The sequence below is a fragment of the Neolamprologus multifasciatus genome, chromosome 22, assembly GCF_963576455.1.
Source record: "Neolamprologus multifasciatus chromosome 22, fNeoMul1.2, whole genome shotgun sequence".
Lineage (NCBI taxonomy): Eukaryota > Metazoa > Chordata > Actinopteri > Cichliformes > Cichlidae > Neolamprologus > Neolamprologus multifasciatus.
The window spans coordinates 28,507,526-28,519,759 of NC_140459.1; the positions used below are offsets into that span (position 1 = coordinate 28,507,526).

The 12,234-nt window shown below is 39.7% G+C and overlaps 1 protein-coding gene across 4 annotated transcripts in view; it reads right to left on the reverse strand.

Moving 5' to 3' along the window:
• Positions 1-292: 292 nt before the first annotated feature.
• Positions 293-12,234, reverse strand: part of LOC146493679 (CMP-N-acetylneuraminate-beta-galactosamide-alpha-2,3-sialyltransferase 1-like) — an 86,610-nt gene continuing 74,668 nt past the window's right edge. For all 4 annotated transcript variants that reach the window (XM_085149037.1, XM_085149038.1, XM_085149036.1 and 1 more), the window contains 4 exons: positions 12,037-12,204; positions 11,648-11,693; positions 11,029-11,148; positions 293-2,615 (listed from right to left, as the gene is read on the reverse strand). In XM_085149037.1, the coding sequence (XP_085005163.1) occupies positions 2,448-2,615; positions 11,029-11,148; positions 11,648-11,693; positions 12,037-12,204 (502 nt within the window). In that variant the 3' untranslated portion in view covers positions 293-2,447. The remainder of the gene's footprint in view (positions 2,616-11,028; positions 11,149-11,647; positions 11,694-12,036; positions 12,205-12,234) is intronic.

Below are 12,234 nucleotides of genomic sequence, written 5' to 3' on the forward strand. Positions count from 1 at the left end.
CAGACTGGCAATCTGTCCAGGGTTAACCCAGCTTCTTGTCCCATGATAACTGGCATATGCTCCAACTCTCCCACATCCCTGATAAGGATAAGCGAGAATGGATCGACGGAAAATTGGCATTCCCAAAAAGAACACAAATCAAACACACTGCTCTCAGGCACATCTGTTTATTTAAAGACTTGTTCAATCTTTATTATGGAAAGGTATGACTTGTCTTGAAAGGTATACTTGAACGGTATCCAGTATGACTATCAAATGTATTCAATAACCCTTTAGCAACAAACATCTATACTTTTCTTTTTTTTTTTTTTAAATGAACAAGTTACAGGGGATTATGACTGCACTTTGGATTTTGCATTGTAGTTTCTATTATTTTGGAGGCAAAATGTATACATATATATATATATATATATATACATATATATATATATATATATATATATATATATATATATATATATATATATATATAAGCAGGGCTGGACTGGGACAAAAAATCAGCCCGGCCATTTTGAGTAGAGACCGGCCCACCAGGTATTATAGGAAAAACTCTAAAGCCTTTGAATGAAAACAAACGTCGTTGTGACAGTGTACATCACTGTCACAACGACGTTTGTTTTCAAACTTGTTGGTACATATGTATCAATCTAATATGTAACTTAAACCTACACCATCCTCCCTATTCTGGTATTCTAAACAGTACTTAGCCGAAACCCAAAGGCTGCTTGGTTGAGTTAACTTCCTGAACTATCTACAACATATGGTGAAAACCTGACATTAAGACAGAGAAGACTAGAGGTGAGACATGATCATTACTGAATATTAAAAATAATAAATGACAGATTTAGTGATATTTTCATAAACCATTCATTTGCCACATCAATAAACAGCATGGCAGGGCAAAATATTTTTTCTAACATGGCAACCTTTTAAAAGTGAAAGGAGACAGAAAGACAGGTGAGAAAGAATAAAACTTAACTGACTTTTTGATGGCATTTTACAGAAAGTACTGGTACAGTATCTAGAAAATGTGGGAAAATACTGGCATCATGTACAGTACTTTCTTCTGAAGAAATTATGTTGGGACCCTGAAAAAAACTTACTATGTACAATAATGGATTTCTATAAATTTGACATCAGATGAAAACTTTGGTTGTAAGATTCGGATAACTATTTGTTAAAAGCTAGAAATTTTAAATGAGAATAAGAAAGAAAAGTATTTCTTTGTGCCCCCCTCCCTGTTAATGTTCTACCTGGCCCCATGGCAAAACTTTGCTAGACCCGGCCCTGCACAGTTACCAGCTGTCAGCTACATAGAAAAGGATCCTGGTGTAAGTTGTCTCTCAGAAACAGTTCATGGCTTTCCTTCAACCCATTCATGTCACCTAAAAGGTAAACCAGTTTCTCCATCACCTGTTCAGCTCTGATGATTCAGTAAGGACATCTCCTGGTTTCATCTTCATGTTTCCCTCTCACCAGATAACCAAACCGATATCATGACCAGCAGCTTTTATGGCTCCAACAAACATCAGCTGATACTAGAAAGTAATATTAAATAAATTCTATTCATCATTGATCAGTTTCATGATTGAAGTAGCAGCAGGAGAGGGAGGGGGGAGAATGAGAGAAGAAGAGGCAGCTGACAGCGTAAAGACACAGAATAACTCCAGCTTTTTGTCTTTTTCTTTATTGTAGCTGAAGTACGGGACAAATCGCATTTATTTTCAGCTCAATACGAAACGCGTAATATTAACTCTGAATACCAGAGGATTCCGTTTTTTACAGGATGGTAGGCAACTCTACTAATTAACCATATGAATAAAATAAAGTTCACCAGTAACATATAGCACCCACCCAACTGTATAGAAACTCTAGCTAGCTAGTACACAGTACGAGTTATTGTAACTGACTGTAAAAAGTTAGCACAACGAAAATAAACTACACCTAAACTTGGTTTATATCTGACCCAGATAGACTGCAGGTCATAACTTCTTACCTGAAGCTCATTTCACCTGACAGTCGGACCGGCGGCTGCCATGGGTCTCTCCACCTCCGCCTCCCCTTTCCCCCATCCACCTGCTGGCCTCCACCACTTGCTAATTTTACTGAATCTGTGAAAGCTCCACCATAGCCACTACCAAACAATTGAGTTATTTTTACACGTCTGCCAGCATCTGTCCAATCCGCCACCTTTCACTGTTTACACCGTAAAGAAAAAAAGACAACAACAACAACAAAACATCTGCCCATTTAAAACGAAAAATTACCATCGGCCCATGTATATAAGATTACTAGTGATAAAGTCAAATATAGATAAAGTTAGTATATAGTGGTATTTTTTTTGAAGGGGGAGGGCAATTACCATCACTTATTCATTTTTATAACACAGGTCTTTGGTTAGATGATTTGCAACTGATAAAGACAGAAATGAAAACATGAAAAAGAAATTACCATCCTTTAAAAAAAACAATTGTCTTCTTTTTGTGTAATTTCTCTATCATTTTATATTCGATTGCTCCTGGATGGCCTCCTGTTTTAAATTTTTTGTTTCTGAAGATTTCAAAGTAATGGCTCCAGCTTCCCCCGCTGTCTGCTCCAAACCCAAAGATAGTGACCTGGGGGAAAAAATTGAAGTAAAGATTCAGTTCATTCAGTTAATTTATTCATTAACTAATAGCATTTTTAAAAGAAATCATTATCTCCATGTCCTATTGAGGACATGGAGAATCTTTCTCTTAGTAGCTTGTTTAAGTTATACCACAAAGCTGACTGAGGAGTTAATGAAAATCAGCCCATAGAGCACTTTATGCATAAATGCTGTGATGACAGGGATTCTGCAAAAGGAATAGGGATGGGTAGTATCTTCACTGACAGTTTTAGCATTAATGAGAGCACTCACTGGAGTGAAGGTTCTTCTAACAGTACAACAACCCTAAGCATGCAATCAAGATAACAAAAAAGTGACTTCTTGACCACTTTGTAAATGTCCTTGAGTGGTACAGCCAGATTCCACACTGGAACATGACTGATAATCATTGATAATCACTTCTCGGTTCTGGGATCCCCCAAGTGTCATGTTTCTGGGTCCTTTTGACCCAGTTTTTTTGTTTGTTTGTTTATTTTTGAGTTCACTTGTATTCTATGGTTCCTAGCTTATTCTGTTCAGTATGGTTTATTAGATCTCCCCTTGTGTCTTTGTCCTCTGTCTCACCTGAGTGTCTGTATTTATACAGTGTGAGTCCTTGTGTCTTGTTTCCCCTCCTTGTGTTTTATTCCTTCATATTTCCCTAGTCCATCATTTTTGCTCTCTCTCTCCCTCGCTCCCTCTCGGTTGCCTCTCCTCCATACTTTGATAGTCTCCCGTCAGTGTGCGTTATGTTGTGTTTGCTCTTCCCCTGTCTCTTTATGGTTATTCATGTCAGCTGTGCTTTCCATGTGTTCTCACTTCCCTCATGATCCGTTTGTGTATTTATGTCTGTGGCTCCCTCAGTTCCATGTCCTCATAGCTTTGTGACTCTCCCTGTGTTTCCCTGTGTGAATGATTATTAGAATTCCCCAGTTTAGTTCTGTACGATTTTTCCTTTTTCCAGCAATAAATCCGTGTTTTTGGGGTTCACTTCCTGCTTCTGGGAGTCTGCTTTTGGGTCCTATTCCTGCCTGCACACAGCGAGTTCATGACACTGAGGCTACTTGCCCACTTTGGGGGTCAATGTTCCAATTACCACTGAATCACTGTTGTGTTGCCTTCACCCACCAGATCTTCTCAAGGTCCTTTCTCAGCCCTAGGTATATCTCAAGCTTCTCGTGTTCCCTTTTCCTGAGGTTGCTATCACTTGGTATAACTAACCAATATGTTGTGTCTATCTTGCTGATGTACTCATGGATCTTTTGTTTCATCCTAGTCAGTGGTTCTGACACTCACTAGACCTTGGTCAACTTCCCTTCTTAGGACAATGTCTCAGGTGGCTGAGTTGCAGCTTTTCCAGTGGCCTCTTCATGGTTCCTATTTGCCTGTTGAAGTCCCTGGTACTTGTGGCTATCCTCAGTGTCTACAATGTTCTGGTAGTGCAATTCCCTCGGTTCTGAGTAGTTTCCCTCTCTTTATTACAATCTGACAACAGTTCTTCAGTCTGAATGACATTCCAATGTCATTGTTGTACATCCAAGAGAATTGATGTCACTCCTGGCATACATGTAACACCTGTCTCATGTAGCTGTGAGTGGGGCCTGGGTCTCAAAGGTGTAATTTGCTTTTGATATTCTCTTGTTCATGCTTATAACCCAAAATATGAATCAACAAGCTACAAGACAAGCATATCATTTGAAATGCACTTCACTTTAGTGAGTGATTCCCAGTAAAAAGAAAAAAACGAAATAAAGTAAAAACATTTGAATTTAGTGGTAAATTAATATGTAGAACTGATAAAGTGGTGTTCACTACATTTCATTCACTATGATCAGGGGTGCACATAAGTGGTCCGCAGGTGCACATGCGCTGTCAAAATAAAAGACGTGCACCAGATAAGAAGTTGCAACGCGCGTTTGCGTACATATAAAAGGCACTGCTTTTGTCCGCTAGAGTGGGATTTTCACGGCATATTCTGCACCACTTCTGTGTGCGTTCATCATTTGTTTGAAGCCAGCTCACTTCCTGCAACCACTTTTCCGAGAATACGCGCTTCTTTTGCGGGTTCGGACTCGAAGTGGAGGAACACCAAAGTAATTGCTTAAAGGAGCTTGCTTCTTCAACATCTTTAAGAGTTCTAAGCAAATGTCTGTCCTCCTCCAGAAAATCTTATGTAGGCAAATGCGCGGGTAGCCCACGCACACTCAGTCCCAGACGTTCTTAAAAATAAAACCCTTGTTGCAGGCCTAAATCATGGCTGGGGTGCATTGTGGCCGCTTCACTTGTAAACAACCAATAAAATAAAAAGCACATGCCAACATCGATATTCAGAGCTTCTGACAATTCAAAGGGACAGGTGGGAAAAAGGGCATCAAGGCTGCCAGCAGGGTTCAGCCACGACACACAAAATCCACAGTCACACTAAATCCACAACTCAAATCAGCAGAAGAGACCATACGAGCTTTGCTTCCATCACACTGGTAAAACGTCTGTCTCCTCCTCCTCTTGGTAGGTTACAACAGCTCCACATATGAGGTACTTTCAACTATGAAAGTAACAGCATGTTGCTAGTTTACAGATTCAAATGTCCACTCGATAGTAGAGCTTATCTCTCCTCCCTCTCACACACACACAGTAGACCCCACAGCCCCAGCCAAATCCCACCCCTTTACCTAAAACTCTTATGGATTGGCTGGGGGCACACAAGCTTTATTACATGCCTATAAATGTTTTTTTTTTTTTTTTTGCCTTTCCCGTTTGGTTCTTTTGCCATCAGAATTATTGTCTAAAGGTTAAGAAAGAAACGGATTTACTTTACCAAATTGACCATCCCAGCCTTGCCGTAATGGTCTATTTGATTCACCTTTTATTGTTTATTTTATTTATTTTTTATTTTCACTTGCTAGATACGGGACAGACTTGAATGAGGAAAAGAAAAGGGAGAAAGGAAGAGGGGGAAAAAACAGCAGAGAAGAGGGACGGGGATAAAGGGCAAAAAAAACAAAAAACAACTAAATAAGCAGACAAAGAAAATACATATATCAATCACCTGGATCACCTGTTGAGAAAGAAAAGAAAACAAGCAGAAGAAAACGAGAGCAATACAATAAACAACATCACGATGATATATGGGAATATAACAGTAAATACTAAATATTAAACATTATTGTGCAGCACGTAATATCGACAGCACACAGTGCGCTTTGAGGTAGCAGCCAAAAAGGGTGTAGTCTGTGTGTGTGAGCACCCGTGTGTACACCTGTGAGCATGAACGCTCTTGTTTTTAAAAGGTTCCTTCATGTAATGATCTGCTAGAGGGTGTGTGCCTATAAAATTAAACAATATAATAAAGGACACTTCAAAATGTAAATAAGAAGGTAGTGAGTCTAAACAATACACATCACATACATTAAACACATGCATTCCAAACTTTTCCACTTAAAGGGTAAATTATATAACTTATTTTAACACATTTTAAATAGCGATGGATAAGCTCCAGTCACTGGAGAAACGGGTAAAGCAGCTCTCGGAGCGCGCTGATGATTTGGAAAATAGAGGGAGGAGGAAAAATATTCGTATCATCGGTCTTCCGGAGGGCGCAGAAGGTGGTGATCCTATCAGTTTTTTTGAGTGCTGGCTGCCTGAGCTTCTTAATATCAAAACAAAAGCTGGTCGAATTAAAGTGGAAAGAGCGCACCGCACAGCAGCGCAAGCCCTGTCCTCTGGACACAGAGCACGTCCTGCACTGGTGAGACTGCACAATTATCAAGACAAACAGCGGATCATGAATGCAGCATGGGCGATGAGCAGGGACAACCAGCCCTTGAAGCACGGGAACGCCACAGTGATGATTTTCCAGGATTACTCAGTCGCGGTTGTCCGTAAACGGAAAAGTTTTGACGAGGTAAAGAAGCGCCTTAGGTCCATTGGAGCTGACTATAGGCAGATTTACCCCGCTTTGCTGAAGGTGACCCACCGTGGATCCACTAAGATCTTCAGAGATGCGGCTGAGGTGGAAGGCTTCATCGAGTCGCTGGACGTAACTCCTGCGGCTGATGATGAGTGAGAACTGGTATCCATTCCTCGTCCCACTCGATCGTGGATTATTATTTTTTCCCACACCTCAAGTAGCTGCCTATGGTTGACTGTTCATATATATTTCTTACAATTTTCTCTTCCTGTTTTTCGGACGTTGCATACACCGTCCCACTATCATTACCGTTCGCTGTGAGGTCGACTAGAATCATCCTGCTGAACATTTGCGGTATGTTATGAGCGTTGCTATAACTCTTGGGTGTTTTTTTCTTTTTCTTTTTTTCTTTTGGGGAGGGAAGTATCTTCTGCCGTTAGGAAACCTCTACACTCGAGCTCCTCCGCTTCAGGAGGGGGACAGTGGGTTCTTTTTATTTTTGTTTTGTTTTGGTAATGTTTAGCATTGTTTGTTTAGCTTGGTATTTGTTTACTTGTTTTGTTTTGGCCCGGCTCTGTTTTTTTGTTTACTTGCGTTACTCTCATTATTTAATTTTAGGAAGATGTTCAGTATACTCCAGACTCTATTTGAATAATAAAAGACCAACATGTCAACAGTGAACATATGTACCTGGAATGTGAATGGTATCCATACGCCTGTTAAGCGAAGAAAGGTCTTGAATTATCTCAGAAGTGAGCAGGTCCACATTGCTTTATTACAGGAGATGCATTTGAATCCTATGGAACATGCTAAACTAGCACAAGGGGGATTTGGGCAAGTCTTTTTTTTCATCCTTTACATCAAGGAGCAGGGGTACAGTTATATTAATTAGGAAAAATCTACCATTCACACCTCTTGATTGTATAAGGGATACCGATGACCGTTTTGTTATAGTGAAAGGTGTTTTATATGGAGAGGAAATCGCCATTATGAATATTTACTATCCCCCTGGTCACCCAGGAGACTTTTTGATTACAGCCTTCACAAAATTTGTGGACTTAAATGTTAGAAACTCATTCATTGGTGGGGACTTTAACTGTCATTTAAACCCAATTTTGGATAAATCTCCTCAGGGCAAACCATCCCTTTCACCTCAAGCCAAGACCCTCGTTACCTTATGTAGGGAATTGGATTATGTTGACGTATGGAGGGCACAGCATTCTGCACATAAGGAATTTACCTTTTTCTCTAAAGTACATACTTGTTATACAAGAATTGACTACTTCTTTGTCCCAAACCTTATTTTGCCATCAGTTACATTTAGCTCGATTGGTAACATAGTTATATCAGACCCTGCAGCAGTTTTCCTTCATTGTAACGTCAGGAATCCGGCCCCCCAGGATAGACATTGGCACTTTGACCCCTCTATCCTGTACGATCTAGGATTGACAGGCTACCTCACAGAGGAACTTGGACAGTTCTTGTTAATTAATATACCCTCCACGGATAACTCGTCGTTACTCTGGGAGACATTAAAGGCCTACTCAAGAGGTCTCATTATTTCATATACTAAAGGTAGAAAGCGTAGACAAGCAGAGCAAAGGAAGGTTTTAGAATCCAAGCTAAAACACGCAGAAGGAGATTATCTTAAAAAACCTTCTACGGGTAAACTCAAAGAAATTTATGCTCTACGTTCGGCATTAGACTGTCTACTGACGAAAGATGCAGAGACTAAAATTAGATTTGCTAGGCAAAGGTTATATGAACATGGTGACAAACCTGGGAAGTACTTAGCCTACCTGACTAAGAAGAAATCAGACTCTCAGAACATCACTTCAATCCAAGATGTAAATGGTAAACAGTTTTTTGACAACACCAGTATTAATAATATATTTAGAAATTTCTACGAAGACCTTTATAAACCGCAAATTCAGACAAATACAGCAGACCTATTGGATGTATTTTTTGCCCCTCTTAACCTTCCCAGGGTTTCTGAAGACCAGAACCTCAAATTGGACTCTCCCATATCAAAACAGGAGGTATTAGACGTCATTAAAGAGCTGAAGGCTGGCAAAGTAGCGGGACCAGACGGACTATGTGCCGAGTTTTATAAAGAATTCAGAGAAATTTTAGCTGGCCCGCTGTACATGTACAATGACTCCTTTAAAAAGGGTCTCTTGCCCAATTCTTTAAGGGAAGCCAATATATCCCTTATACTTGAAAAGGGCAAGCCACCTGAAGATTGTGCCTCCTATAGGCCAATCTCTTTGTTGAATGTGGATCTAAAAAAATCCTTTCCAAGATATTAGCAAAACGTCTGGAGTTTTCACTCCCCTCGCTTATTAATGAGGACCAAACGGGTTTTATTAAAGGGCGCAATTCATATAATAACATGTGTAGGTTGTTAAATATGATGAAGATGGCTGACTTCTAAATGGCCACCATGGTCACTACCCATCTTGAGGAGTTTGCCTCCTCACATATACTAATGTGCCACAAACAGGACTTTAATATCACCAACCATTCCCATTTTATTATGGTGTATCCATATAAATGGCCCACACTGTACATCAAACATAAACTAAGGAAATTTCTGAATGTAGTAACCCTTGATTTTTAAATGTCAACTTAATTTTATTTATATAATACATTTAAATGGTAAATGGCCTGTATTTGCATAGCGCTTTACTAGTCCCTAAGGGCCCCAAAGCGCTTTACACATTCAGTCATCCACCCATTCACGCACACATTCACACACTGGTGATGGCAGCTACATTGTAGCCACAGCCACCCTGGGGCACACTGACAGAGGCGAGGCTGCCGGACACTGGCGCCACCGGGCCCTTTGACCACCACCAGTAGGCAACGGGTGAAGTGTCTTCCCCAAGGATACAACGACCAAGATCGCCCATTTAAACAGAAGCTGACACAAAAATTGCTTTTCAGGCAAACAAACACATTCAGCTCAAAATTCATGTTACACTGTTCTTGCCAAGTTAAAACTAATTGTTGAATCTGTTTGACTCCAACACTGGCCCTGTACTTGGCATTGAATCAATACCAAGTATGGAATTTTTACACATTGCTAGCCAAGAGTTATGTAAAACTACTTTCAGCTGCTCTTTTGACACAAGCGGGTAGTAGGGATGGGTATTGATAAGATTTTCACGATTCCGATTCCATTTTCGATTCTGTTTAACGATTCGATTCTTTATCGATTCTCTTATCGATTCTTTTTAAAAAAGGAGAACACTAAGGTCAAATAGCTTAGAACTTTGTTTTATATCTTCTCTTTGAACGAGATAGAAATTTAGGAGTAACATGGAGTAACCAACAGTGACATCTTAAGAGATCCACAGCCTACGGCTTTTCAATGGGGTGTCACAGGGTCCCCAGGAAAAAAATTGTAAATGTAAAATAATAAAATAAATATTCTTCTGTAGCAATAAAACAAGAATATCCAGTAATGTTCCTGCCTACAATTAAACACATTCACTTACCTAAAATCGGGGCATCTGCTGTGGCAAATGGGTGCAAGCCTTTGACCACAAACTTAGTCACTGCTCGGTGACATTCGTCTATCCTGGCCTGAAAGGAGACGCTACCGGTAGACTGCAGCGACAACTGCCAGCATCTGAGCCAGACTCTGTCTGTCTCTCTCATCATGGTCATCTAAATGCACAGTAATGGCAGGTTTTGTAATAAGGCAGATCGCGCTAACATAATATGCACTGTTAGTTGATTATTTACCTGCCGCATTAACGGGAGAGGACGTGCAAACGTTACCGCTGCTGCTGGGTTGAGATTCACGAGTCCGGAGCGGAATTAAAAACACGACATTCATTTAAGGTCATCGCGTGTTTTGTGAGCAAATGCTTTTGCATATTCGTAGTGTTTCCTCCCTTAAATAACATATCTACTTTGCAAGTATTGGAAGTTGCCCTGTTGTCATCCGTTCTCGTAAAGTATAACCAAACTTTTGAGCGTTTGAGCCGCTTAGGCGCCGTGTTTCCTGCCAGGTAAATGACGCTCCGCAACGTGGTGACGTCATTCGGGGCGACTGGAATCGATAAGGGAATCGTTTGCAAAAATGGCAAACGATTCCAAGGAATTGAAACAGTGGGAACCGGTTCTCAACAAGAACCGGTTTTCGATACCCATCCCTAGCGGGTAGGCTCTACATGTTCGGTTTGGCAAAACTTTTAACACTTGATATCCTTCATGGTACCACCTTTAAACACAACCCTAAAAGAGGATGTGTCTTTAGCTAGAGTAGTTGCTGCCTTTGGTTTGGAGGTAAATGTGTCAAACATCAGATGTCCACTCTTCTTGACTCTTCTTGAAATAACCATAGATACATTTCTGTTTTAGTCATGTAGTCATCTAAGGCAGACTTTTCTCAACTTTGCTGGTAAATCAGTGTTTCTCAGTGTTTAACTACCACCACTGTCAGTCAGATGCATAATGTACTAATTGTTTAAAGTGAACATACCTCATCACACATCACTAGGCTGAGAACCACAGCAAGAAAGCCAGTGGATGGATAAGCACCCTTCTTTCCCAGCCATTCCTGATGAACATATTTCATGAAAGCCGGATGGAGGATCCAGATCTATTATGAATCAGACATAGCCTTAAATCTGAGTTCTATGAACTATTACTTTCTGCAATGAATTCACAAAATACTTTAAATTAGCACCACTGTAGCTAAAAGAAGCCAGTATTTGTTTTTGGTGGTATGGCTTTGACTATTGACCTGCATGACCTTCCAGGCACATAAATGCCAAGTATGAGAGACTGGGAAAACCATAACAATACCCAATACAGAGAAGAGTAAACAGTAAATACTGCAACAAAGAAAAAGCTGAGGTGCAGGTGACTTGTGAAATGGCTTGCACATCTGTAGCAAGTTGTAGATAGTTAATACATACTATTAACTATCAGGTTAATAGTAAAAACCTACTGTATATGAGATTATCCAGTTCAGTGTGTAAAATCAGCTGACTTTGTCGCCTGCCTGAATTAATGGTAGCTTAAATTTATTACTTATTATTATACTTCTTAGATATCATTATATGCCAGTTTTGTTCATGTAAACCTAAAATACTCACCAAATCTTTGTTAGTTATCTTCTTTAATTTTGTAGCACCATTTTTCCTGTTGAAAAGATGAAATGAACTGATTACATAAATAAATGCTAATAATTACCTAAGACTAGCACATCACAACAAAAGATTAAGTTGTTCATATAACAATTCATATAACTTTCTGCACTTTTTGCTGTTTAAAAAAAGAAAGGCTGACCTCTGATGGGTTGTCTCAAAAACTGTTTTGTTTAATTTGGTTGTTCTAACAACAAAACAAAAAAAAACTAGACTGCATTTTTCCTTACGATTAGCTGAAACTATGTTGCAAAGCAGTTAAAATCTGCTATTCAGAGCAAAACAGTTATACAATTTCTAGCAACATAGGTTTTAAGACAGTAGCCCTTTTAGCCTACCCTTGATTTAAGTCCTTCATGAGCCACAAAAAGTCACTTGTTTTGAAAGGAAAAAACAAGAGATTAGTGGTATTGTCCAGTCTAGTAGAACTCTCTGGATACATGACACGATGAGTTGTTTTGTTTCCAACATCTGTTTCATAGCCTTTGGTACGCCCCCGATTGATTCTAAATAATACAGAAGGATGCATATTTTGC